This window comes from Phalaenopsis equestris, unplaced genomic scaffold, assembly GCF_001263595.1.
Source record: "Phalaenopsis equestris unplaced genomic scaffold, ASM126359v1 Scaffold001091, whole genome shotgun sequence".
Taxonomy (NCBI): domain Eukaryota; kingdom Viridiplantae; phylum Streptophyta; class Magnoliopsida; order Asparagales; family Orchidaceae; genus Phalaenopsis; species Phalaenopsis equestris.
Window position 1 is genome coordinate 53425 of NW_018165530.1, and position 27982 is coordinate 81406.

General features: G+C 35.4%; 1 protein-coding gene across 2 annotated transcripts; it reads right to left on the bottom strand.

Annotated features, from left to right (window-relative positions):
- Positions 1-1399: 1399 nt before the first annotated feature.
- Positions 1400-27586, bottom strand: LOC110033093 (arogenate dehydratase/prephenate dehydratase 1, chloroplastic-like). 2 transcript variants are annotated; one of them, XM_020736962.1, is made up of 12 exons: positions 27117-27586; positions 18857-18921; positions 18688-18780; positions 18404-18604; positions 17586-17666; positions 17410-17505; positions 3195-3272; positions 2782-2871; positions 2633-2691; positions 2435-2516; positions 1563-1640; positions 1400-1460 (listed from the first exon to the last, which is right to left on the bottom strand). In XM_020736962.1, the coding sequence occupies exons 1-11, from the start codon at positions 27358-27360 to the stop codon at positions 1581-1583; spliced, it is 1149 nt and encodes a 382-aa protein (XP_020592621.1). In that variant the 5' UTR covers positions 27361-27586; the 3' UTR covers positions 1400-1460; positions 1563-1580. The 2 variants fall into 2 exon arrangements, with proteins under 2 accessions (XP_020592621.1, XP_020592620.1); XM_020736961.1 differs by lacking the exon at positions 1400-1460 and having other exon boundaries at positions 1562-1640.
- Between the last annotated feature and the right edge of the window lie 396 nt (positions 27587-27982).

The window sequence follows — 27982 nt, forward strand, 5'->3', positions numbered from 1 at the left end:
GTTGATTTACCTTCAAAATAAATGATTGAGTGTCACAATAATTGATTTGACAAGCATTATGAGAAAAATATGCAGAAGTGGTGATTAATTATATATAATATGCAAAATCAAAATTGTTCGGGAGTGGAGTAGCCAAGGAATTTTCACATGAAGGGTGTATTTTAAGAAAAATTATTTCATCAGGAGAGAGCAGACGCAAAATTTGTGTCCGGAGTCCAGTGATCATGTGCCACGTGGCAAGTGGGGGTTCATCACTCTAAAAAACTTACCCAACCAGTATTACAGTGGGACATACTTGCCACATGACAAGTGCTCACTGGACTCCAGACGTAAATTTGCTACCGGTGTTCTGATGAAATAAACGCTCGTATTTTAAAGTTTGACTGATAAATGACATAAATTTGATAATGAGAGTCTGGTACTAAAAATTCAAAAATCAAATAATACCTCTGTTTGGGTTCGCTTTTTCGAGCGGCTCGGCCCCAAACCGCCAAACCGCGAAGCGCGAAGCGCCTATGTTTTCGCTTTCGCTCAACGTTTGCAGTTATTGGCCGCTGAAGTAGGCGGAAAGCTAGCAGCGGGATCGGCCCCGCGGCCCACGTTCGCGATTATTATTTCCCCCATTGCCCCGCTCGAAGCCGCAGCACCCTCATTCCCGAAACCTCGTAGAGGGAATTTTCTGCCCTAAAGCGGCGTAGGGGCTTCTTGGTAGTTTTTGTATCCCCAACACTCCTTATTGTTGGAGTTCTTTGAGAAATCAGAGCTCAAGGATTCAAGAGAGCCCTACAGAAATAATGCCCGTCATATTTTAGTTTTATTTTCAAAATTATGAGAGTTCCTCTTTAGGTTATGTCCACCATTAGCCCCTTAAATATGGATTTAAAAATTAATCATAAGTTCTATCAAACAAAGCTGGCGCGAGCTCTTGTAATACTATTTTTTATGTTGAATCTCTCTATCTTCCACATAAAGACATCTTTTAATTTGTAATTAAATTGTGGTTTGATTGTGATAAACAATCCAAGGAGCTACGTGATCAAAGATTGAACAAATAATCTAAGATTCTTTGATGCAAGTGGCAAGGAACCGTGAATAGATCAATTGTTTACGAAACCGTGAAAAGATTCTTTGATGCAAGTTTTTCTTTTTTTTTTTTCTTATTTAATTATTGGTTCAAGTACCCTCGATGACAAAAGAATCCAGGTATATATGGCAGATTATAGTCCAAATTTGATGATAAAAATAAAAAAAAAAGGCATAAAATACAATGCAATAAAAAAACAAATATGGACAATTAAATTTGAATCATATAAAGCTATAATTAGGCTGAAAATACTACACAACTTTAATAGCAGCCTTCAGAGAAAAAAAAAATGCCAAAATGAAAAATAAATAAATAAATAAATAAAACTAAAGCTCTTACTGCTAATCCTCCTTGTGGAACATTATTGAATATTTTCCTAAAATCAATAATAATAATAATAATAAAAGAACTAGAGACCAAAACCTTTCAAAAACTGAAATTTTTGGACGTTAAATTCTCAAAGGCAATAGAAACGTACAGGATTCTCCCAGAATAGTTACAGAGCGAAGGTATCCCTTGGATATGAACCAAGAACTCGGCAAAAGGAAACATACTCCTGCGTGAAAGTTTTCAAGATAAAAGCTTTTAGGGCACCCCTTTGAAAAGAGATAAAAGGAGTAATTTTTTTTGTTCAGGCAGAGGAAGAAAACAAATGGTAGCATTTTTACATCTAGCCCCCTATAACTTTCAGTTTTTTTCTGTTCCCATCATCCAAAAGAGCAGCAGTGCAAAAAACATTGCTCTCTTAGGCTAGTATTGTAAGCAGGAACAATAGCAATCATAGACTCATTTCAGATATTTGAGAGGTCAAGATATTTAATGTACTCCCATAAATGAAAGCTTTAGAGGATGGATATAAAAAATTATGCAATAGTTGGGAAAAAATAATTACATCAGGTGTCCAATTAAAATTGATCATGTGTTAGGATGGGTCCCACACTTTTAAAAAACAACAAATCAGTGTATTTCAGTTGGGTCTAAATTTTGATGTGATCAATTTTAATTGGATACTTGATGCAAATTTACATCTGGTGTCCTGATGCAATAATTTCTTGATAGTTGGGCACCATAACGGGAGTTGGAAAAGGAAATAAAAGTGTTTACATATAATGCTTGGATTCAAAAAGAATGGTTTGTTTGGGGTAGCTTTCTCACTTCTTTTTTTTTTTTCAAGGTCACTGCCACACTTTAGTTTGGTATAGTTTCATGCTGCTTCTCAAAAAGTTTTGCTATGAGAAGCTGTTTTTTATAGTAAATTATATTGAAGTGAGGTGGCTATAAAAAAGTTATCATGTAATATTTTGACAATCATGTGTTAAACGCAGAAAAAACTCTAAACAAAATGCTAACCTGTAGATGAGACAAGGCATTCTTAACACGAAGATCAGCCAAAGATGCTTCAAAGTCAACATGGAACAGATAATTAAAACACCTGGGGAAAATATTAATTATTTCATAGAATAATACACATCATCTTATATATAAATAAAAAAAAAAGCTTTTTCGTATGGTAAGAGAACTTTTCCAAAAATGAAAAGAAAAAATTACGTGCGCTTTGAATCATCAACCACTCTTAAAGGGAGTGTTTTTTGTGGTCTGCTTTCAATCTGTAGCAGCAGTTTGAAGGAGTTAAAATATTTGTTTGGGAAGAAAAAAAGAAATAAAAATTAGCAGAAAAATGTTTTGTTATGGAGGACCTTTGAGAGATTTATATTCCGCAAAGCAAAAACTGCTAAGACTTTAAACAGCATTCCAGGACCTTCTTCAAGAGTGAAGGCAATGCTAGTCTACGAAAAGGAAAACACTGGCTAAAAAAACTCATCTAATAAAGAGAAATTTGCATACATACCACATAATTATTACGTATTACATATCACATTTATAATTTATAAGACTTTGGTGTCATAATCTATGCATGAGAATGTATATTTCACTTCTAAAAAGTTAGTAAAAGTGGTACTTTTGATGTGATATTGAAGACTTGAGTGCTAGCTATGCGTGTAAATGTCAAAGTTTAGGTGTTCGATATGTAAATATATAAGAATTGTGGGGTATGTATGTGAATGGCCCTTGATAAAAAGACAACTAAATAGAAATACTATTTCAGTACCTTAAATGGTCTGTCAATTCTTGGAATTATAGGATTTCTGGCCAAGATCATAAAGCGGGTAACATTGTTAGGGAAATCCTAACATCACATAAGTGCAAAATCAGAGCAAGGAACTTTGAAGTTTACGGAGAATAGCAAGCATTTTTAGCATGCAAGTAAGATAAGCATGACATGTACTAAACCAACAAATCAAGCTACTAGAAGATAAAATGACTTGCATATAACTCAACTTAGAAAACAGAAAACTTGCATGACAAAACCAACAAAAATTGAAGTTATTTGCCTTTCATTCTTTTTTTTTTTTATGAATTTATATTAACATAAAGAGTTTCAAATATGAAATATATAAAATCATTATTTAAAAAACATGGTGACAGAGAAGCAGAGTCATCACATAGGGGTAAAAGCGAAACTATACTGAAATTTTGAAAATGTGATGACAGAGGATCACATCAACATAAGAATCAAGATGAAAAGATAAATTTTATTTTGAAAATGGGCATTACAAATTACAAGTAACGTTTGAAACTAAGCCCGAGAGGAAATAGTTAACAAGAGGGTCGGTAGCCTCTTTGGCCAAGACATACCCCTGCTGCAACAGCCTCTCATACAAAACATCCCCCCAAACCTCTACTGGTTCAACCGATTCGTCTCGACTAAGGCCTGGTGTATGAGGGATCTCTCTCGAAAGTTCGACAGTTCCTGGCGAAGAGTGGCTATGCTATCTCCCCCTACATCCTCTCCAATTTATCCACACGAGGGCAGCTCGTGTTTCTCCTCGCCTTGATAGATCTCGACCAACTAAGCGAAGGAGTTTTTTATCTCGTCCCAGCGGTGAGCGAACAACCCAGGAGACATCCGACGTCCATCAGTTGTATCCCCGTGGGTCTCAAGAGGATTGTCTGGGCGGTTAATCCCAACATCCTCGCTCAAGAGTCGGGCGCCCTCAACTAGCGCTTGGGCAAGCACCTCAGGCGGGTTCTCACTAACACTTGTCGGAGGCAAGTCATCATCCAAGATTATCGAAACTGAAACAGCTACAACAAGAGATAACGTAAAGAAAGGGGCTCCCTAAAAAAAATTAAATTAGGTAAGATTGAGGTTCCTCATACGAAAGAGTCGATTCGACTCAGACGATGTAAGTGACACATTGCTCTCATCAGGCGATGGCAAAGTACCAACAGCTTGGTGCATACTGGGTGGCGTTATATGATATGAACCACGTGCGTTGAAGCACTGGCGACTATACGTTTCGTATTAGTAGTATCCAGAATAGAGTTCCAGGAATCGATCCCACAGGGAGTGAGATGAATCCCAAAAGAAAAATCCTAAAACAAGTTTAACTTCACAAGCCAAAGAAAATTCAAGTTTAGAGAAGTTTCCCCCTTGAATTGTTCTGATGGAGAATATAGTATCAAACATGAGCTATCCTTTTCCTTGTCTCCTTTTGGAAGTCTAAGGAAATTCGGCTATCAAGAGTTTAGTTCCCTAAATCTCTTGATCAAACTAGTAAGATACCTTCTGCCTAAATGTTATTATAAACTCAAGGATAATGTTTCTATTCCAATGAGTTCATGTGGTTAACTTCTTTCGTTCTACAAAATATCCTTCCAGATTTCAAAGTTCATCAAGGATATTAACATTCCTACTGGCCAGGTAGAAAGTAAATGAAGCAACTCAACACTATTACAACAATTCACATGTGAATCACATAAATAATTTCAATTATATTCTACCACTATTCAATTCAAAGAAGAAATAAAGGATCTACTCACTCTTCATTATAAAAACCATCACATCAAACTTTGTTGAATTAAACATTTGAAATCGTACACAAAATTTTCACAGAAATTCAGATGAAATCCAAACTAAAAATGCACTTCTCTTTCTTTTAGAAAGCAAGATGGTAGAATTGAAAACAAGTAGTGAATAAATCTCTTGATCCTCTCGAATCTCTCTTTCATTCACTTCAAAACTCCATACAAAGCCTCTTTGGTCTTCCTCTTCAATGCTCCAAGCTTCAAAATGCAGAAAATGCCCTTCTTACTTCACTTCCAGCATTCCGATACCTCTCCCTACGAAGAGACACATCCCAACTGTAGAAACAACCAATCTAAGTAAACCAGTGCCGCAAATTTGCGCCTAGGTGCTGGTTACATAATCTAGAACTAGGACATTGGGCGCCAAACGCCCAAAGGCAGCACCTAGGGGATGCAGGTGTAGCGCCTACTCATTGCAGTCGCGGGACTACTTTCCAGCAGTTCAGTCTCATGCTCGGATCTAGCCTGCTTTGGGTGCCTATGCGCCCAGTACTAACGCTTAGGTGCTAGTAAGCTAGTGCTTACTTTCCAGGCTCCTGGCAGCTACATTCAAAGTTCTCTGTCTGTTTGGCAAAAATCACAGGAGACTGACCTACATCAGGTGCCTAGGCGCCCAGTCCTCGCACTAGTCAGCTACTTTGCTCCATTTGACGATGTTTCAAGCTCCGATCAACCTCTTTGCCTGAATCCTGCAAAACAACACTAAAAACCTTCCAACAAACTGGAAATAAGCATATAAAATTATAGGGATAAAACAACAATAAAGCACAATTCTTATGCATGTTAAAATCATCCCAAACTCAAAGATTACTTGCCCTCAAGTAAATCTAAAATCCTAAATTTAATGCATTAGCAATGCTTATAGTTATGATTAATGGTTAACAATCAAATACTATTTCAATTTTAAGTTTATATGAATATGAATGAAACATTATATCTCCATCAAATTAAATTTGCAGAGCTAAACCCTAAAGTCCCTAATTTATCATAAACTATGTAAATCATTATATTCAACCTAGGTCACATGTATAAAGCTCAATTAATAAATACATATAACAATCTTAAGAACTCAGTCATCTACTTAATTCATTCAGTTTGATCTACTTTTCACTTTATAAGCATAAAATTTAATTTTAGTTAGAGGTGTTAATGAATTTTTAATTTTTAGAAAAGAAATTGAAAAAAAAACTTAAATAAAGCTTCTCCTCAAGCTTTTTCCCAAAGGTTCATTATATATTTTTATCTTCTTTTCGATTCTGAGCCTTTGAATTTGAATTCTTTTCATTTTGATTTTTCCTTTCGAAGACCCCTTTTTTTATATCCATCGTCTGGGATTACTATATCTAGATTAGCTCTTAAAAGATTTTGGATTCCAAGCTCCCTTCACAAATTAAATTTCATTACACCCCAAACCCAATTCAATACTTTCTGACTTACAAAATGGTTACTAACCCGATTCTATACTGGTTAAATAAAGTCTAAACTTTTAAAAATTTTGTATCTGTTTAGAATTAGTTAATCTATATCTAAGGGTATGTTTGGGGCAGCTACAACATATTAAAAAATAGTTTTGAAGCTGCTAAAAAAATAATCTGATGCTCAAAGAGTTGTGGTGGCTATTACAATTTTTTTTTTAAATTCAGACCGCAACTAAAAAGTTGTCACCGCACTCATCCAAGATTAGTGAGAAAACGTAAATTTCAGTGGCAGTTTTTTCAAAAAGCTGTCAAAATGTAGTTTACCCAAACAAACAAAATTACAATGCGGTGCCCACCACACCGCCATCCCAAATGGACCCTAAATGACCTAGAATTGATTATAAAGATATAAAGAAAGCATATGTTAAAAATTGATGTTTAGATGTCAACTCATTAAGTTTAACTTTCTGAGAAATATATGACACTATTCAAATATTCTCAAAATTTGAAATTGAAGCATCCCTCATCTATTACCCTCATTATTCCAATAAAAAAAATTTCAAAAATTAAGTTTCTAACTACTATGAGGGGCAAATAGTTTCAAGTACGAATTCATCAAATCATACAACCCTGACAAAATAATAGAAGTATCCTCAACAAGAGTGTTGAGATGCTCAAAGATAGAGGTAATGGAAGCAGAGGGGCGAGATTTAAAAGAAGAAGAAGGACAAGCAGAACTCTTACTCCGCTCAAATAATGAAGAGAACAATATGTTGTACAACCCTATATTCCTCTTTGTGAAAGACTTAAGGGCAGGTAACTATTTCTCACAGCTATCATACTCAAATCCAGTAGTAAAACACAGAAAAAAGATGGTAGAAGGGTGTCCCAAACCTATGGTAGATCCACCTTTCAACGTGTAATAGATTGAAAGGTTGTTGACAGACCCAACATCAATTGACTTATGTGTTTAGATACAATAGTTCATAATGGCTCACTCTCGGGTAATTTTGCTCAAATTAGTGGAGGGAAGAAGTTTTGCTGAAAAAAAATGGTGCCAAACCTTAGACTCAACATTCAAAGTAGCATTAGAAAAACATATTTTTTTCTCTCCTCTCTAATTTTCCACTCACCATTCAATCGACTTACCCATTTTGATACAATACTTCATTATGGCTCGCTCTTGGGTAACTTCGCTCAAATTAGTGGAGGGAAGAAGTTATGTTGAAATGAAATGGTGCCAAGCCTTGGACTCAGCATTCAAAGTAGTAGCAGGAAAATCTTTTTTTTTTCTCCTCTCTAATTTTCCACTCACCCCTCCCATCAGTAAAATACCTAATGATTTCAGCTAACTCTTGGTAAAAAGGTCTGAAATTAGAGTAGTATCATTAGGCAAGTTAGGAAGAATGAAAAATGCATTGTCTTTCTCGGAGAAATCAACAGTTTTACCCCTAACAAAAACCTTGTCATTTTGGGATTCATTCAAATTAGCGAAAAATTCCCGAACCATAAGAATCACCGCAACATGGGTCTCATAGCACAAATGATCCCAATCTCGAGCAAAAATTACTCCCTCAACTCCTCCCCCCGGCAGGAAGAATCCTCTCTTCGGAATAAACTGTCTTGATACCAAAAATTTCGATATATCACTCTTTGGCTTTTGCACTAACAAATTTTTTGTTGTAAAAGGAAGTCTTAGATTTTCCACCCTGTCTTAGGTGCCATGAATAAAGGATATAAGTAGAAAATGAAATGAACAAGCTTACATGAAGCTTACAAGATCAAGATCTAGACCTACCCAAGAGCAAAACCCCAAAAATCCCAAATCTCTCTGAAGAAACTTGAAATCAATGAGTAAAGCTAGAAGAAAAGAGGTTAAGGACACAAGCTTCCTCAAGGATCACCGGATCTACCTTTCTTCGAGCTCTAAAAAAAAAATGGAACTTTTCAAGGATCTAGGGCTTTCGAACAAAGAGAGGAGCGAAGAAGCAGAAAGAACGAAGAAAACAAGCAAACAGTGAAAACCACAAATTTATAGAAGATCTAGGTGCCTAGAGCCTGGTGCGACACCTAGGCGTTGCATAAGATCTAATCGTGTGTCCAAGTAGCGTCTAAGTGCTGGTACCAGCGCCTATGTGTTGATCAAACAAGTACAATCCTAAGAGAATGACGCCTAGACGCCCTACCCAGATTTTCTCCGGTACAGAAGATCAAATTTGCAGCCTCACTGAAGGCATAAATCACGATCAAGCCTACACATCACACCACAAATCACACACAAGTGCAATAACAAGTAAAAGAAACACAACAAACACACAGATACACTTAGGTTGTCTCTCGAAAAGCATTTGATTTAATGTCCTCAGCCTGAAAATGCCAAATTTATTAATTAGGATGACTCAAAATCAAAGTCATTTTATGGCCAATTCTATCTCCTCCTAAATATAGCTTAAGTCTCTATCCATTAACCTTAAATACCCTTCCGCTCTTTTTATCCTCAATTTAAATAGCTCTGAAAGGATAAATCTGTACTATAGTAAATGGGTCTGACCATCTGAATTTATGTTTTTCGCGAACTAATCTCAATCGAGAAATATACAGTAAAACCTCTTGTCCATGCTCAAAAAGTTTTCCTAAGAAGCTTCCAATCATGTCATTCTTTCATTTTTTTCCTTATTAATATTAGCATTTTCCTAGGTTTCTTTCCTAATTTCATCCAATTCATTTAACTGTAGTAAACATTTTCCTGTCAAATCTTTTATGTTATAATTGAATTCTTTCACGGCCTAATATACTTTATGTTCTAATTTCACAGATAAATGACAAGTCTTACCAAATATAAGCTTACAATGGAGCATTCCTATGGGAGTCCTATAACCAGTCATATAAGCCCGAAGTGCATCATCAACCTCAGCCTTACCAAATATAAGCTTACAATGGGGCATTCCTATGGGAGTCCTATAACCAGTCATATAAGCCCAAAGTGCATCATGAAACCTCAGACCAATCCTTTCTACTGGAGTTAACAGTTTTCTCAATAATATTTTTAATTTCCCTATTTGATATTTCTGCTAAACCACTAGTTTGAGGGTGATGGACAGTGGAAATCTTATGTTTAATTTCATATTTTTCTATCAAAGTCTCAATTTTCATATTCATAAAGTGACTCCCTCCATTACTTACAATTACCCTATGTGTTTCAAATCTACAAAAAATATTCTTCTTTAAAAATTTTGAAACACTCTGAGTGTCACAATTAGGGAGAACAATAGTCTCTATCCATTTTGAGACATGATCCAATAGCACAAGAATATAAAGTTTTCCTAGCAAAGATACAAAAGGTCTCATGAAATCTAAACCCCAAACATCAATAATTTTAGCATACAAAGTGTTGTTCAATATCATTTCATCTATTTTTGATATATTTCCTACTCTGACATTTATCACAAGATTTAATGCAATTATTCAAGTCCTTAAAAAGATTAGATCAATAAAATTCAGATTGAAGAATCTTAGCAGTCGTTCGATATCCTCTGTAATGCCCTCCATGTTAAGAATCAAGGCATCTCTTAATAAAATCATAGGTTTCTTCTAAAGAGAGACATCTTCCAATGATTTAATTCTTACACCTCCTATAAAGATATTGGTAATCCAAAAATAACATTTAGCATCAAATAAGAATTTCTTCCTCTAATGGTATGTCAGATCATAGGATAAAATATTACTAACGATAAAGTTCACTATGTTTGCATATGAAGGCAAATTCACATCAGAAATATCTAAGAGTTGTTCGTCAAGGAAATGCTCATTAATCTCATCATGAAAATTAGTAGAACTCCCATGATCAAGCTTAGATAAGTGGTCAGCTATCTAATTTTCGATATTTTTCTATCTACAATCTTGATATCGAATTCTTTCAACAAAAGGACATAACAAATCAAACAAGTTTTTGTCTTTTTTAGTTATAAGATATCGAACCGCAGTGAAGTCGGTCAAAACGGTGCAATTTGTACCAATCAAATAGGGCCAAAATTTATCGAATGCATACACTATAGCCAGAAGCACATTTTCCGTTGTAGTATAATTCACTTAAGCCTCGTTTAGGGTCTTATTAGCATAATATATAGCTCAAAACATTTTCTCTATCCTCTGGCCTAAGACCACTCCTACTGCATAATGGCTCAAAAGGCCTCTTCCAGTTAAGTGCAACAATAATGGGCTCAGTGACTAATTTATCCTTTAAAGTTTCAAAAGCGGTGTGGCAATCCTCGTCAAAGTGAAATGGAACATCTTTTTCTGATAAATGGCATTGTGGTTTGGTGAATTTTGAAAAGTTTAATATTACGTCTATAGAACTCGTCATAGCCTAAAAAGCTCATAACCCCTCGCAGAAATGGGTGAGGAAAGTTTTTTTATCACCTGAATTTTTTTTGGATCCACATTCAAACCCTTCTCAAAAATTTTGAGCCCAAAACAAATCCCTTATTCACCATAAATTGAAAATTTTCCCAATTCAACACCAGATTTGTCTCCTCGCATCTTTGAAACACCCTGGCATGATTTTCAAAGCACGTATCAAAAGTAGGCCCAAACATAGAGAAGTCATACTTAAACGCCTCGATCGCCTTCTCAAACAAATAAAAAAAAATGAACAATATTCAGCGCTGAAAAAGTGGCAGACGCGTTGCATAGTCTGAATGACATCCTCCAAAACACAAGAGTTCTATAAGGGCTCGTGAATTTAGTCTTATCCTAATCCTCTTGAGCTATAAGAATCTGATGATACCCTGAATATCCGACTAAGAAGCAGAAAAATGGATGGTCAGCTAGTCTATCCAGTATTTGGTCTGGAAAAAAAAGGGGGAAATGTTCTTTTCGAGTGACAGTGTTTAATTTCTTATAGCCAATGCAAATGCGCCTCCCGGTGACATGTTTTGCAGGTGTCAGCTCGTTTTGGTCATTTTCCAAAACAGACAGCCATTCCTTCATGGGTAAGAAAATGGATAGGACTAACTCAAGCACTATTAGAGAAGAGATAGATAATGTCTACATCTAGCAATTTCACTCTCTCTTTTATTACTTCTTTCATCAACGAGTTGAGTCTTCTCTGAGGATCAGCCTTTGGTTTGTGGTCTTCTTCCATAAGGCTCTTATGCATACACAATGAAGTACTTATCCCCTTAATATCTGCTAAGGTTCAACAAAAGACTCTACTAAAGTCCGCAAAACTCATATCAATTTCTTTTCTTGAAACTTATTGAGTTCTGAGGAAATGATCACAGGTAAATTCGATGGCTCTCCTAAGTAGGCATACGTCAGGTGTTTGGGTAAGGCTTTCATTTATAGTTTAGAGGGCTTTTCTACGGACAGCTCTAAGGGCTTGGAATAACTAGTGGTATTCAAAAGCTCAAACATCTCTCCATACACCCTAAGGCTCTCCTCTAATAATAGAGCTGGTTCATCCTGAGAGTCAAGACTATCTTCCTCAATCAAAATCTACTCAACTGGATCAGCTTCTGAAGTCTCCTGAAATTGGCTTCTAACTACACCATCCACTAGATCTAACCTATAACAAGAGTCATCTCACGAATTAGAAGAGTATTTAATAGATTTCAAGACATTAAAAGTTATCTCATGGTCATTCACCCTCATCATCAACTCTTCCTTATGAATATCTATCATCACCCTACTAGTAGCTAGGAAAGACCTTCCAAAAATAATGAGAATCTCTTTATCCTCCTCCATGTCTAAAACAATAAATCCATATAGAAGATAAACTTGTCTACCTTAACTAAGCATCATCTATAACCCCCTAGGATAAGTTATTGAGCAGTCAACCAATTGAAGGGTCACGGTGGTGGGATGAACTTCTCCTAATCTTAATCTCCTAAAGATAGACAAGGGCACGGGGTTGATACTAGCACCTAGATCACACAGGGCATTCTCAAAACATTTCTCTCCTATGGCACAAGGGATGGTAAAACTACCTGGGTCATTAAGTTTTTGAGTAAGCATCTTCTGAATGATTGCATTATACTCCTCACTAAGTGCAACAGTCTCAAAATCTCCTAACTTTCTTTTATTGTTTAAAATATCCTTCATAAACTTCACATAACTAGGCATTTGTTCTAAAGTTTTGGCAAAGAGAATGTTGATAGTTGCTTCTTAAACACCTCTAGAAATCTGGAGAGTTTTGATTCAGTCTGTATTTTTGAAGCATTTGAGGAAACGATGGAGGTAATCATTATGGGTCAATCCTAGGAGGCGAGTTAAATCTTCCTAAGTTCTGGGTAGGTTTTTCACTAAGTTTTTCATATTTTGGATTGACTTCTACTATGACCTCCCTGCTATTCGCTTCTAATTCTCTCTCATTTCTCAACTTAATAGCCTTGATCTGCTCATTTGCTTTCTCCTTGAGGTTAATTTCGATGGTGCTAGAAAGAGTTCCCTGATATCTATTACTTAGAGAATTTGTTATCTAGCCTAGTTGGTTATCTATGTTCCTAATAGCTGTAACTTGACTTTGTAGTTGATTCCCCATTTGCAACACTACTTCTTCTAATGACAGTTTCTTATCTTTAAATTGAGAGTTTGAATTAAATCCTAGAGGGTTAGTCTGTCTTGGGCTTCCATTACCGTGGTCACTCCAACTCTCTACTGAATTAGCTTGACTGTTTCCACATTACTGGTTTCCTACACCTGGGTTATTATTGTTCAAGTTAAAGTTTGGGTGATTTTTCCAACCAGGGTAATAGGTATTGTAGTATGGGTTATTAAACCTATTATTTATGACAGTTATAGTCTCGATGGGAAATGTATTATGATCTACCAGCTCCATAAGCATTCTATTCTATGACTGGCGATCCTTGTGTTAGATTCAATCCTAATTGATTTAGCTTCCCAAAGATAGCCACTATTTGAGATGTCAAGATTGATAAAGTGTCTATGTCATCAACACGGCTACCTTCCTATGGTTCACTCTATCATAAGGTCATTGGAGGTTATTAGTCATCATCTGTTAGATCAATGAATAGGTCGCTTCAAAGGGTTTAGACATAAGGGAATCTCCTGTTGCAACATCTATGACCTACCTAAGGAATCCTACTGTCTGAATGATCAACCAATCTGGTAGTTCTTGGAGAGGACACTTCTTAAGAAGCTCCTTAAATCTTTCTCAAGCTTTGTAAATAGATTCCCCACCAAATTGACTAAAAAAGGTAATGTCATTCCTAAGTTTGGTCGTTTTGAGTGATGAGAAGTATTTAGCTAAGATTCTATGGACCAGTTAATTCTAGGTCCTGATAGACCCAAGAGCTAGAAAACTAAGCCACATTTTAACTTTATCCCTCAGGGAGAAAGGGAACCTAAGTCTAACGACGTCGTTGGAAACACCTTTATAGCAAAGTGTGGCATAAAGTTCTAAAAAGCTCGCTACATAAATTAGGGTCTTATGATGGTGTCCTCCTAAATTGATTATTTTGCACAATCAGGATGATGGTGGGTTTCAGTTCAAACAAGTTCACTTCGACGGCAGAGGTATTGATACTTAAGTAGATTTCATCTATCATAGAGTTTGTAAATTTCTTAAGAGGTCTATTCATTTCATTGGGTATGTGAGACAATGGGTTTCTCCTGAGGTATGTGTGCTATCTCTCCTAATTCTTTTTGAAGTCTTTTAAATTTTCTAATTTTTTTTACGATTCTTTCTAACTCTAGATTGTATGGTTCAAGGTCTGAAGGCCCAGCAGTACGCATACACTATTGGGGTGAACTAACTAAACAACCTTAAGCTAACAAGATGCAACAATGTTCAAGTAAATAAAAACAACAAACAAAAATACTAAGTAAACACAAATGCAAAAACAAACAACAAACAATTAACACGAGTTTTGCAGTAAGTATAAAGCAAGATACAAGTGCATAGATTAAACAGTAGGACTAACAAGATATTTTGGTATTTTTATTTATAAGTACAAAAAAAATTACAAAACAAGTTGATGATGTAACACAATGGTTTTCAAGTCGAGACCCTAAAAGTTCAACTAAAATTCTCCTAAATTGGAATTCACCGTCGTTCTCCGACAACGATGTCAAACCTTGATAAGAACCCAGTGCGGCAAAGCATTAGCGACACGCGCAAGTATACATATCGTATCAGTAATATCCAGAATAGAATTCCGAGTATCGATCCCACAAGAAGCGAGATGAATCCTAAAATAAATACTTCTAGTTTACTATTGTCGGTCCTAGCCTGAATGGTTCAACTTGTTGATGTTGAGGAAATGTTTTACCCTATTTCAATTTTAAAATAAGTCTATTCTAACAAGCCAAAGGAAGTTTTTAAGAAATCAAGTTTTGAAAAGTTTCCCCCTTGAATTGTTCTAATGGAAAAAAAAATTGAAATAATGATTACAACTTAGTATCAAACAGCAGCTATCATTTTCCTTATCCCCATCCGAAAGTCTAAGAAAATTCAGATATCAAGAATTTTGTTCCCTAAATCTTGACCAGCCTCATAAAATACCAATCCTTAAATTTTAGCATAACTCAAAGGTAATATCCTTATTCCAATGAATTTATGTGACTAACATCTTTTGTTCCACTAAGTATCCTTCTGGATCTCAAAGTTCATGAAGGATGTTAACATTCCTATTGTCCAGATAGAAAGTAAATGAGACAAATTGGTTAAATCAACACTATTATAGCAATTCACATGAGAATCACATAGATAGTTTCAATTCTATTCTATCACTATTCAATTCAAAAAAGAAATAAAAGATCTACTAACTCTTCATTATAAAAAACCATCACATCAAACTTTAAATTAAATATGGAAATCATACATCAAGTTTTCACAGATATTCAAATGAAAATTCAAACTAGAATGTACTTATCTCCATATTTTACAAAGTATGATGAAAGAATCGAAAACAAGCAGTGAATACACCTCTAGATCCTCTCGAATGTTCACTTCAAAACTCCTTATAAAGCCTCTTTGTTCTTCCTCTTCAATGCTCCATGCTTCAAATGCAGAGAAAGACCATTCTTACTTTGTTTCCAGCATTTTTATACTTCCCCTTGGCGAAGATATGCATCCCAACTGCAGAAACTACCAGTCTGCATAAACTAGTGCCTAGGCGCCGCAGACTAACGACTAGGTGTTGGTCATGGAATCTAGAACTAGAGTATCGAGCGCCTAGGCTCTAGGCGCTGCAGGTGTAGCGCCTACTCGTTGCAATCACAGTGTCTACATTCCAAGCTCTCTGTATTCTGAACAATTTCTAGTCGGCATCGGCCCCAAGGTGCCCAGAGGCAGTGCCTACTTTCCAGCTGCTTGGTCTCGTGCTCGGATCTGCTTCGGGAGCCTAGGTGCCTAGTCCTGACGCCTAGGCATTGGTAAGCTGGCACCTACTTTCTATGCTCCCGATGCCTACTTTCCAACCTCTCTATTTTGTGGGCGAAAATCCCAGGAGACTGACCTGCTTCGAGTGCCTAGGCTCTTAGTCCTGATGCCTAGGTGTCGATCAGCTACTTTACTCAATTTAACAATGTTTCAAGCTTCGATCGACCTCCTTCGCTATATCCCGCATAACAACACTAAAAACATTCCCACAATAGTAAAATAAGCATATAAAATGATAGAAATACAGCAGCAATTGAACAAAACTCTCATGCACATCAGCATAGCAACAATAGCTTCTTATGTACCGGGTAGCGACAGAGCACCAATAATTTCTTGTGTGGCACCATTGGTCGGCGGGTCTCTTGCCATAGTGGAAGTTTGATCTGATGGATCGATGGTTGGGATGGTCGCCTAAGCGTTCCTGCTCGACGAATGAATCAGAAAACCTCGTCTGATCCGCCAGCATCACTGCTTTTCTCTTCTTAATGATGGCTTCCTTCTTCTTTTCACCTTTCGAGCAGTGCCGCTCCTTCAGTCTCCCAAAGGTAAAACAAAGTAGATCTTTGCTAAGGATACGACCCTGAGGATTCGACGTGTCCTCTATTACAATACTCAAAAGCCAACCAATTCAATCGAGAATGGATGCAGAGTAAATATGGAATGTGGAAAGTCTCATCACACTTTATTTAAAAGAGTCAAAGATGTGGAAAACAAGAGAGTTCAATTAATGAATAATTAATTAATAATAAAAGTGATTTATTTTTTTATTAAATTCTCTTATTATAGCAGTGTCACTTGCAAGAAAAGAATTGGGGAGGTAAAGTATGTACATAAAAAATACGTCGATTTTGATCCTGATGAGATAAAATGTTTCAAAAGAAAAGAGTATAACGAGGGAGGGCCCGTCAACAGAAGATTATGAGGTCGACATTTCCTATCGAGTGAAGCTATCCAAGCCAAAACCAGTGAGGCCAAAGCCGAACGAACCGCGAGACAGACCAAAGACGACCAAAGGATATACGAATAAGTCGATCCATGGAAGATATGGTTCTTTAGCATCTCCAACCACCCCAGAGACATTTAGAGACCCCTCATTAGGGGCCAGGAATCAACGGCCAACTACTGGCCGACTCACAACGACAAAAATTAGCTGACTGAGCTAAATGCATCCAGCCGAGCAAATCTCAACCGACTAAGACAAACCAAATTGAGCTTAGCCGGCCAACCTAGGGAGCAGCCAGAGGATAAGTTCATACATGTAAAATACTAAAAGTACTCTGTGCAACACCCTTTAAAGTATGGAAAAAAAAGTAACATCATGACCTTATACCCTATCCTATAAATAGAGAGATTATTTTAAAAATAAGATACGATTGATATGATATTTTACTGTCCATTTATGTCTCTCTCTCCCTCCATCTCTCTTTCCTTACAATATATTCCTTGGATGTGATTCACGGACAAACCAGGATTCAATATAATATATATATATATATATATATATTATTTTTGAAATTCTTATCGGATGCAAACAAGCAAAATTTGAAGTTTAAGTTAAAGGAACAATTAATTGCCTCTATGCCTTCCTCTAGAATCATAAGACCATATATTTGAGCAGCCCGGTGACTTGCTATTGCTCCCGCATCACAAAGCTTTTTTGAAGACACAAGCTGATTGAGAGAATAATATAAAGCTTAAGATTAGTTTCAATCGAAGGAAATAAGACAGGCTTTCAATTATTCAACATTACCCGGGCAGCTGCAGCAGTACTATCTGTGTTTTCTTGGATGATTTCTAACTTGTTCAGTGCAGCCTCGCATTGTGATAACGCCTGGCGTGCATGAAAGTCATTAAAGTTAAAAAAAAAAAAAGATTTTCAATCTTTTTAAAATATATAACACCCAAACTTTAGTTTTTACATACATACAACCTTACCTATGCATGAAACGGTGTATTTCACTTCTTAAGATTTAAAATGGTGGTATTTGGGTGGTATAAATATAGAACAACAAAGTACATGTAAATAATTATGAATTGGGTGTTATATATGTAAATGCCCTACGAAGATTAACATATATACCACTCAATTCTATATTTTTATAGCATATCTAACACCTATACCACACACACACACACACACACCACATTTCCTATGCATAAAAAAGTGTATTTTACTATTTAAAAGTTAAAAGAGTGGTATTTTTTATGTGATATACAAGAGTAAGGTGGTATAAATGTGTAAACCAAAGTTAAGGTGTTAGACAATGTAAATACATAGGAATTGGGTGGCATATATGTAAATGTCCCAAATGAAAATTTACATACATACGACACGATTCTTATCTATTTACATATCAACACCCAAAATTTGATATCTACAACTATGACATCTTGGTTTCATAACTTGATGCATGAAAATGTGTATTTCACTTTAAAAAAAGTAACACCGGTGGTATTTTTTCATGTGATGTCAAGGATTTGAGTGGCATGCATGTAAAAAATAAACGTTCAAGTGTTTGATATGTAAATACATAAGAATTATGTGATATGTATGTAAATGGTATGAACCTGAGGATGGCTTAACACACGCTTCAGATCCTTCTTTTCCACACCCGGTAAGGCCATTAGGCACTGGCTAACAGCCAATTGAACTTCCCCAACAATATGTAGTTGATGGCGAAGAAGCAGGTCATAATTCCTATGGATGCTTCCAGTTACTGAATTTTCAATTGGAAGAACAGCTTTATCTACTACCCAAGTTTCAAGAGCCTGCATGTCGGAAAGAAACTGGAAATTAGAGATCGCCGTGATCATATTTGTCCAATAAAAACCAATTAGAGCTATTTTTTAACCTCAAAAACGACTTCAAATTGATCATAAGGAACAGTTGCACTGCCAGGATAGGCCTTAAGGGCAGCAACCTCACTAAATGCACCTGGTAGACCCTAATTTTGTGGAAAAGTTAGAGGGTTAGTAGCAGTGTAAAGTAGACAACAAGAGTTGAGAAGTAGTCTTTCTTACCTTATATGCAACTCGAAATTTGGAGTCCTCAACAGAACCCTGGATACAAGTTGAGGATAATGGCTCTGCAATTCAATAACGCTGATATTAGAGCCAAGGAAGATTAAGGATGGATTCATGAAGCATACTTTTTTCAGATTTAGATAGAATTTCTTTTTGTAAAACGTCAAATACATTTCTAGGATGCACCAAATGGTTATTTCAGGTCTTGCTATTAAAAAAACTATATAATTTTTCAAAATAAACAACAAGAAATTTTACAATAAGTTGCAAGATATGTTCATTTAATCCAAATGACATTGCCAACTATATACATAATCTACATTTGACTTTATAGCACTCAGTATTTTCTCTAAGACTTGATATAGAACGATATCATAATAACTTTCATCATATCTAGCATAACATTCAAACGAGTAGGAAATCTATATGTAGTCATGATTTCAATAATGGCTCTACTATCTACAAACCTACACTAGATTCCAAATTCTCATATGTAAGCAAAGCTAGCAAGTATTTCCTAAAAAATGATTTTAATAAGTATACATCAAGTTGTTTCACAATGCTCTATTTAGTTCATTATATAATGAAGTGAATATAGCAATGATAATTTAAGAACTAAATAAATAGCATGACGAATTACATGTTGGCTCCAAAGTAGTGTTTAGAAATTTTAATTCATTACAAGTGGAAAATGAAGCATGAGAATTGGCTAATAAGAAGAGAGTTAATCGAGATATGCCAGTATATTGGGTGCTTTAAAAGGTTTATGCAATGTTGTCTTAGAAAAAGACTATAGAGGCTGAGGTAGCAAGAGAAAAAATCAGTTAAATAAATGCCTTGAAAGCTATGTTTGATGCAAATAACTCGGTATACATCACAAGTCTTTAGAAAGTGGATAATCAGTAAATTATCCTCAGTAAATTAATTGGAAGAATATTTACAATTGTATATATTTATACATATACATGTAAGCCCAGAATGAGAAGGTTTATATTATATTTGCCGTAAGAAATTTCATTATAAGAAAAATGTCAGGTTAAGAAGAAAGCAAGTGATCTAGCTATAAATGAGTTATATAATTAACCTTCTGTTTAGTTTTTGATGATCAAACAAAGTGGAAAGTATGAAGTCTTATTTAAGAATTGATGAACCAAATCTTTTAAGGCTTGGAAAATTGGAGATAACCAAAGATTTAGTTCAAAATCCAATTTACTCAGTAGATGTCTCATTTCTAATGTTTATTTCCTCTACAGATTTCACTAGTTTATGAAAGTTCTTTTTTTTCCATAATTTTCCTTATGTAAAACAATGTTATGATTTATATCGTTGGTGTTGAGAAATTAGGGCCAAGAAAAATAATAATCGGCACAAATCCAGAAGAACACACAGAGATTTAACAATGTTCGGCAAAGATGCATACGTCCTCAGGAGCAAAGCGGCGACTTTCTTTCAATCTCAGAAAAGAAGTACAAAACCCCTTAGGATTACAATAGAGTCTATATATATAGCCCTGAAGTACAATATGTAATTAAAAAATTACCATTGTACCGTACCGCAGGGCGTTGCCCCCGCTCCCCAGATTGGGCAAATTCTTCTGCTCCGCTCCACTCTGCTTCGTTCCAGCATCTGTCATTTATATGATATATGAGTCATACCTAACAAATCTTTACATTGGCAAATATCCAACCCCTTAGGAGAATTACATCATGGAGTTTCTTACACACTGAAGTGGGTTGAGCCACCATCCATCTGTAGCAATTGCAAACATTCAACAAGTTCAAGCAATGCAAGAACTTGTTGATAGTGACTGGCTTATTCAACATATCAGCTGCATTTTCATCAGTATGAACCTTCTGCAACAATATCTCACCAGAAGTAATCAATTCTCTGATCTTATGACATCTGACATCAATATGCTTAGTTCTCGCATGGTACGTCTAGTTCTTAGCCAGATAAATGACACTCTGACTATCACAATGCAACTAAACTTCACTTTGCTCAACACCCAGTTCCTTTACTAGCCCAGCAAGCCATAAGGCTTCTTTTGCAGCTTCAACTACTTTCTTGTACTCAGCTTCAGTTGTAGATAATGTCACAATAGATTAAATTGTTGATTTTCAATATATAGGCGCTCCACCAAAAGTAAACACATACCCAGTTGTAAACCTTCTATCATCTAAATCACCTGTATAGTCTGAATCAACATACCCCACAACTAAAGAATCATTATGCTGACTGCCAAAAATAATTACATGTCCACATGTCCTACAGTATTACATGTCCTACAGTACCCTTTAGATACCTGAAAATTCACTTGATTGTTTTCAAATGTCGCCTTCCAAATTTAGACATGTATTGGCAGACTTAGCTAACAGCGTGAGTCAAATCAGGGCGAGTACATATCATTGCATACATCAAGAAGCCATCTGTACTGGCATATGAAACTTTTGTCATGTCTTCAATTTTTGTATGTCTTAGGACATTGTTCTTAAGAAAACTTAAAATGATTTACTAATGAAGTGCACACAGGCTTTGCTCTGCTCATCTCAAACCAGTCCAACACTTTCTCAACATAGCCTACTTGTGATAAACACAGTTGTCTTGAGTCTCTATCTCCATGAATCTCCATTCCAAGAAGCTTCTTCATAGGACCCAAGTCTTTCATGTCAAATTACTGGCTCAATAAAGCTTTCAAATAACAGACATCATTCATATTCTTTGCAGCAATCAGTATATCGTCAACATAGAGTAACAGAAAAAAAAAAATAAAAACGATCATCAAGACTCTTCACATAAACACAACAATCATACTCATATCGCTTGTAGTCAATCTGAGTCATGTAGGAGTCAAACAGTTTGTATTATTGTCTTGGAGATTGTTTCAACCTATACAGCGATTTATTTAATCTGCAAACCAAATGCTCCTGTCCAGGGTGATTAAACCATTTTAGTGGTCCCTTCTGGCTGCTCCATGTAAATCTGCTCCTCCAAATAACCATGTAAGAAAGCAGTTTTAACATTCATCTGCTCCAAATACAAATCTCAAATAATTACTAATGCAAGTACTGTCCTAATTGAAGTATGTTTGGCCATAAGTGAAAATATTTCATCATAGTATATTCTTTTCTACTGTGAAAATTCCTTTGCTACCAGTCGGACCTTGAACTTTTCTCCTTGTTTTTCTGATACTGCTGGTTTCATTTGTGCATTTACTTGCACCCAATAACCTTCTTTCCCTCAGGAAGCTGAACTAGCTCTCATGTGCAATTTTTCTGCAAAGAATTTTTCTGCAAAGAAAAGATTCTATTTTCTCAACCATTGCACCCATCAATTTTTTTTTCTTCTAGCTGGTTAGATCATCGTTGTTGATGAGAAGTGCATAAGTGATTAAGTTTTCATAACTCAATTTGCTACGAGATCTTCTATTGGTGCGTCTCTGTCTGTCTCTAACTCTCTGGCTAGATTGTAATTCTGCAATTCATCTATATTTGAATCACCAGGTGTTAGTTGAACTTTCAACTTTCTCAATTGTTTTTTAATGTTGTTTTAAATCCATCTGCACTGTATTTAAACTGAAACTATTCTCTTGCACATTTTTTTTATTTTGCTGCAACATGGACTGCTCATCAAAAACTGCATCTCTACTGATCACCAACTTTTTTGCAACTGGATCCCAAAACTCGTATCCTTTCACACCTTTTTTAGAACCCAAAAAGATGCATTTATTAGATTTTGCATCAAGTTTTGATACATGCACATAAGCAAGACAACAAAAAATTCATAAATGATCGAAATTACTAGAATATATATTCATACCTCTTCTGCAACCTTACTACCTAATGATGCCCGAGATGATCTATTGATGAAAAAATATGTCAAATTCATAGCATCTGCCCAAAACTCTTAGGAAGTCATGCATTCAATCTCAGACATCTTGTCTTTTCAGTTAAGGACATGTTCATCCTTTCTGCCACACAATTTTGTTGTGTTGTCTTGCGCACTGAAAAATATCTCTGAATCTCATGTTCCTCACAAAATTTCTGAAATTGTGAATCTATGTACTCCATGTCATTATCAGACCTCAAATATTTGATTTTTCTGTCAGTTTGGTTCTCCACCTCGGCTTTCTACAGCTTGAATTTAAAGAATACTTTAAATTTCTGCTTCAAAAAATATACACAAACTTTTCTAAAGAAATTATCAATAAATGCAATAAAATAAAGAGATCCTCTCAATGACGATTCCCTGGTAGGACCACATACATCTGAATGCATATAATTAAGAATCTCTTCAGTTTTGTGTTTTCTAGTCATAAAACTGACTCTAGTCTGTTTTTCAAGAACACATAATATATAAAGATCGAGCTTGCAGCTTTTAACACCATGCAACAGGTTTCTTCTATGCAATTTCATGATAAGATGGCCCAGACGCATATGTCATATCTTTGTATTATCATTATCTGACTTCACAGAATGAGCTTCACCTACAACTGTACTCCCTAATTGTTTGTAAATATTACCTGCAGTTAACTTTCTTTTCATCACAGTCAGTACGTCCTTAATAATTATGATGGTTTCTCTATCCTCATCTGTCTTAGGAATAAAATCATTTCTATGTATAGTGCCTAAGAAAATCAAATTCTTATTCAGATATGAAATATGTCTGACATCGCATAATGTTCTAACCGTGTCATCATACATCTGAATTCTGACTTCACCAATACCAAAAATATTGCAACATCTATCATCACATAAATAGACTGGGCCAGAATTAGTTAACCTGTATGAAATAAACCACTCCATATTATGTGTTATGTGATAATAGCACCATGAATCAAAAATGCATGCATCTATAAACTGAGTTGATAAAACTGAAAACATATCATCATCGTTGCAATCTGAATTGTTACTCTGTACCACATTTACAAACTTAGATAATGTATCACATTTCTCCTCAATCTGTTTCTTGAGCTTTGGACAATCCCTCTTCATATGACCCGATTTCTTGCACTTGTAGCAATTAATTGTTTTTTTGTCTTTAGACTTTGATCTGAAATTTCGCCTTCCAGAATTCTTTTTCTCTTTCTTTCTTCCATGATCCAACTTACCCTTGACATATAAACTGTCGTCATAAGAGTTTTTCCCTGCATTCTGCTTCCGCTGGTTATGTGCCAACAAATACTGCAGTAATCTCATCAATTTTGATAGTTTTTTTCCTATATGTAAGAGTACTCATCAGATGTTCATAGGAATAAGGCAATGAACTCAACAAAATCATTGTTCAATCTTCATCCTCAATACTCACATCAAACCGTGACAAATCTGTGATAATTTGATTTAAGTCATTCACGTGCTATGTCAGATCAGAACCTTCTTGGATATTCAGCCAGTACAGATTTCGTTTCAGATACAATTTATTATTCAGAAATTTAGACAAACTGAGTTTCTGATTTTTTTATATCTTTCTTGGAGATTTCATATTCATCACGTGATACATAACCTCATCTGTCAGACATAGGCGTATGGTTGTTGTCGCTCGTTGTTGCAATTTTTCTCAATCTTTATCTTTCATGGCATCTGATTTTATTGTCCGCAAAGCCTTCAAGATTCTTTGTTGTGTCAGCAAATCTTTCATATTTGTTTGTCATAATTCAAAGTTACTAGCATCATCGAACTTCACCACCTGATTTTCTCGCCCAAATTATTCTTACAAATCCTTCTCTATTCAGAAGAATCCCTCGCAGAGCCCCATGCCTACGAAAAGTGCTTCCTGACAAATCTGTCATAATTTGATTTAAGTCATTCAGGTGCTATGTCAGATCAGAATCTTCTTGGATATTCAGCCCGTACAGATTTCGTTTCAGATACAATTTATTATTCAGAAATTTAGACAAACTGAGTTTCCGATTTTTTTATATTTTCCTTGGAGATTTCATATTCATCTCGTGATACATAACTTCATCTGTCAGACATAGGCGTATGGTTGTTGTCGCTCGTTGTTGTAATTTTTTTCAATTTTTATCTTCTATGGCATCTAATTTTATTGTCCGCAAAACCTTCAAGATTCTCTGTTATGCCAGCAAATATTTCATATTTGTTTGTCATAATTCAAAGTTACTAGTATCATCGAACTTCACCACCTGATTTTCTCTCACAAATTATTCTTACAAATCCTTTCTCTGTTCAGAAAAATCCCTCGCGGAGCCCCATGCCTACGAAAAGTGCTTCCTGAATCCTGTTTCCGAACTATGTCGCCATTCACAGGAACTACTTGCGTCGCACAAATCCTTCGTCGGAAGCCCTCCTCTGAGTCGCTCGACTTCGTCGAAACCCGTCGCCCTGCTTCGCCTACTTCGCCGGTCGCTGGAACTCATCCCGATCTCCTCTGCGAAACTGCGCCGCCTCCTCCCGCTCGCGAGCTTCGCCGAACCACAGAAACCTCGCACAAACGTCCTCTGGCGCCATTCGGAGAAGCTGTTCCGTCCAAACTCCTTCGCCGAATACCCTATGCGGAAATCGCTAAATATGCGCCGCTCTTATTCTCCGATCTTTTGTCGTCCGAACTACCCGAAGCCCTAAATCTCCGAATCAGCCAAAATTTTTCTTCCACGTGGAACCAAAACCAATTGATGAAAAATTAGCGTGAAATACCTAACCCTTGGATAGTCCTTAATATTTGTCATATTATTATGAATCATGTTTGCAATGCTATGTTGGTATAGAATTTCATAAAATCATAATCATTTTAAGGTTTATGTCTACTAAGAAACATGTAAATGTATGCTTATGAAATTTCGTTACTCTAAAATCCATGCCTATGATGATAAATGTCAGGTTACTCCTACAACCATGATTCCATTTGCTATATATTATGTTTTTGAATATTGAACTATTGCTTAGATTATGAAATGCAATTCCAAATCAATTTCCCTTGCAGAAAACTATTGAATGAAAATAGGTATGCAAGAAAGATCTTATATATATATATATATATTTCAATGTACATGGACTTCACGATAGTAGATGAAAAATCGAATGTGTCGACGCATTATGACTCCCTCATCATTATAAACAATAGATATATGAACAATATCTTGGTTGTGTGAACAGTTTATGTATTGGTTAATGGTGAGTCAGATCTACAACAAACTACTACTACTATAGTGTTATAGCTCTTGCGATGAAATATTTTCATCGTTACCTTCAGATGCAAGAGATATGTTACATTAAGCTATGTTTTATGTAATAAAATTCAAATTATAAAATTATAGTATAATTTATGTGTATGATATCAATTTTTTAATCATTTCATAGTCCAATACAATGATGTCAATGTTGTGCCAACTTATATAACCACTCTACAGCCCATGGTTATGATAACTATGATTTTCATGCTAAGAATACACTATTGTCATGACTATAATTCTAATGGTATGATTGTGTTAATGCTTATGAGTTCCTATTGCTATGTATATGATGTCAAATGTCAAGTTAATTACTATCTTTTGGCATTAAATGCTAAGCCAAACTTTTAGCTAAGTGATAATGATTTGACATCAAAATGTTTGGTCATTTACTATGCTTTTACATTAATAATGCATGCTTCACTCGAGACTATAGTTTAATTTCCCATTGATTTCATTAAGCATATGTATTTAAAGTTATAAAATGATCACATTATTAGAAAGTATATGCGCAAATCTATACTTCTTTGCTTAAATGCTCAAACAAGAGTGTACAAGTAACTTGTGAAATTTGGTTAGGTTATGAACTTTAATTTAAATAAAAAAATAAATAACAAGTTCACCATTAAAGTTTTTTAAATAAAATAAAGAGGTACAACACAAAGCATCACTGAAAATCTTTCTACTGAGTGGCTGAAATTGCCGATGTAATATTATTATATCTCCATATGTTAATTATGAGATTCAATGACATTTGCAAATAACAATTTTAAAAATGATATTGAAAATCTTATTATAATGATATCAAGATGTAATAAAATGTAGTCTATCTAATATCTAAAACACACTCACAATTGTTCTTCCTATAAAATATTATATTATTTAATAAATAAAAATTTTGCTTTAGAAGGGCTCATTATACCATTTACACACAGAAACAATACATTCAAATGGTGATATTTTTTCATGCGGATATATTTTTTTGGAATATAGGAGGAAAAATATCACATTCAAGAAAAAAAAATAGTTTTATACTTTCTTCATAAACAAACTACATTTAAGCTTAATTTTTACCTGGCAGATGAACCAAATCCATGTTCTTCTTCCACTTATCACTCGAAATTTCCATTGACAACCGGCTCTGCTGCTGCCGCAAAGAAGAGGAAGAAGAAGAAGAAGAAGAAGATGCATTCCTGTCGCCGGCCGCCATGAAGCAAACTCGCCGCCGCACAAATGGAGCATCCAGAACCCATGGGATCCTCAGATCTCTTTTGACCATGGAGCGGAATCCACACGGTGCCGTCAAAGCCATCACCATTCCTCCTTCTTCCTCTTTCCCGGAACAGACCAAGATTATAGCATGAGAGGAACTGAAAAGAGAATGAGAAGACAATACATACTGATAATGTTTCCTTTAAGGCCATTGCACAAACGGTTGGTGGGCGGAGTATAGCAGGCTAATTTGGCTCATCCCAAAAGCTACCACTTAGCACTTCCTCCGGGAGCTGAATTCCGCTTTAGCTTCCGTAGAATGCGAATGGCGAAATAGGTGGTGACCGGTGAGGCTTTTTTTTTCTTAATTCTTTATTTTTATTACATACATACATACATACATACATACATACATACATATATATATATTTCGTGAAAACGAAAGGTAAAAAGAAAAGCTTAAGATTGATGCAGACTGCAATAATTCTATAATAAATCTATACAATTTTCTATTTTTTTTTATTTCAAAGAGGAATGAGATTAACGTGCCAAAATATAGTAAGTTTTAATTTAAGAGTTTATAAAAGTATCAAAAATAAATAAATCATTATTTTAAAATTGAGTTATAGTAGTCTTCCATGTGAACTATTTCAATCTAAATTAAAAAAATCTGACGACTATTTTGATGCTTCTATAAACTCTAGTATTAGTCGGGGACTATGTCAACA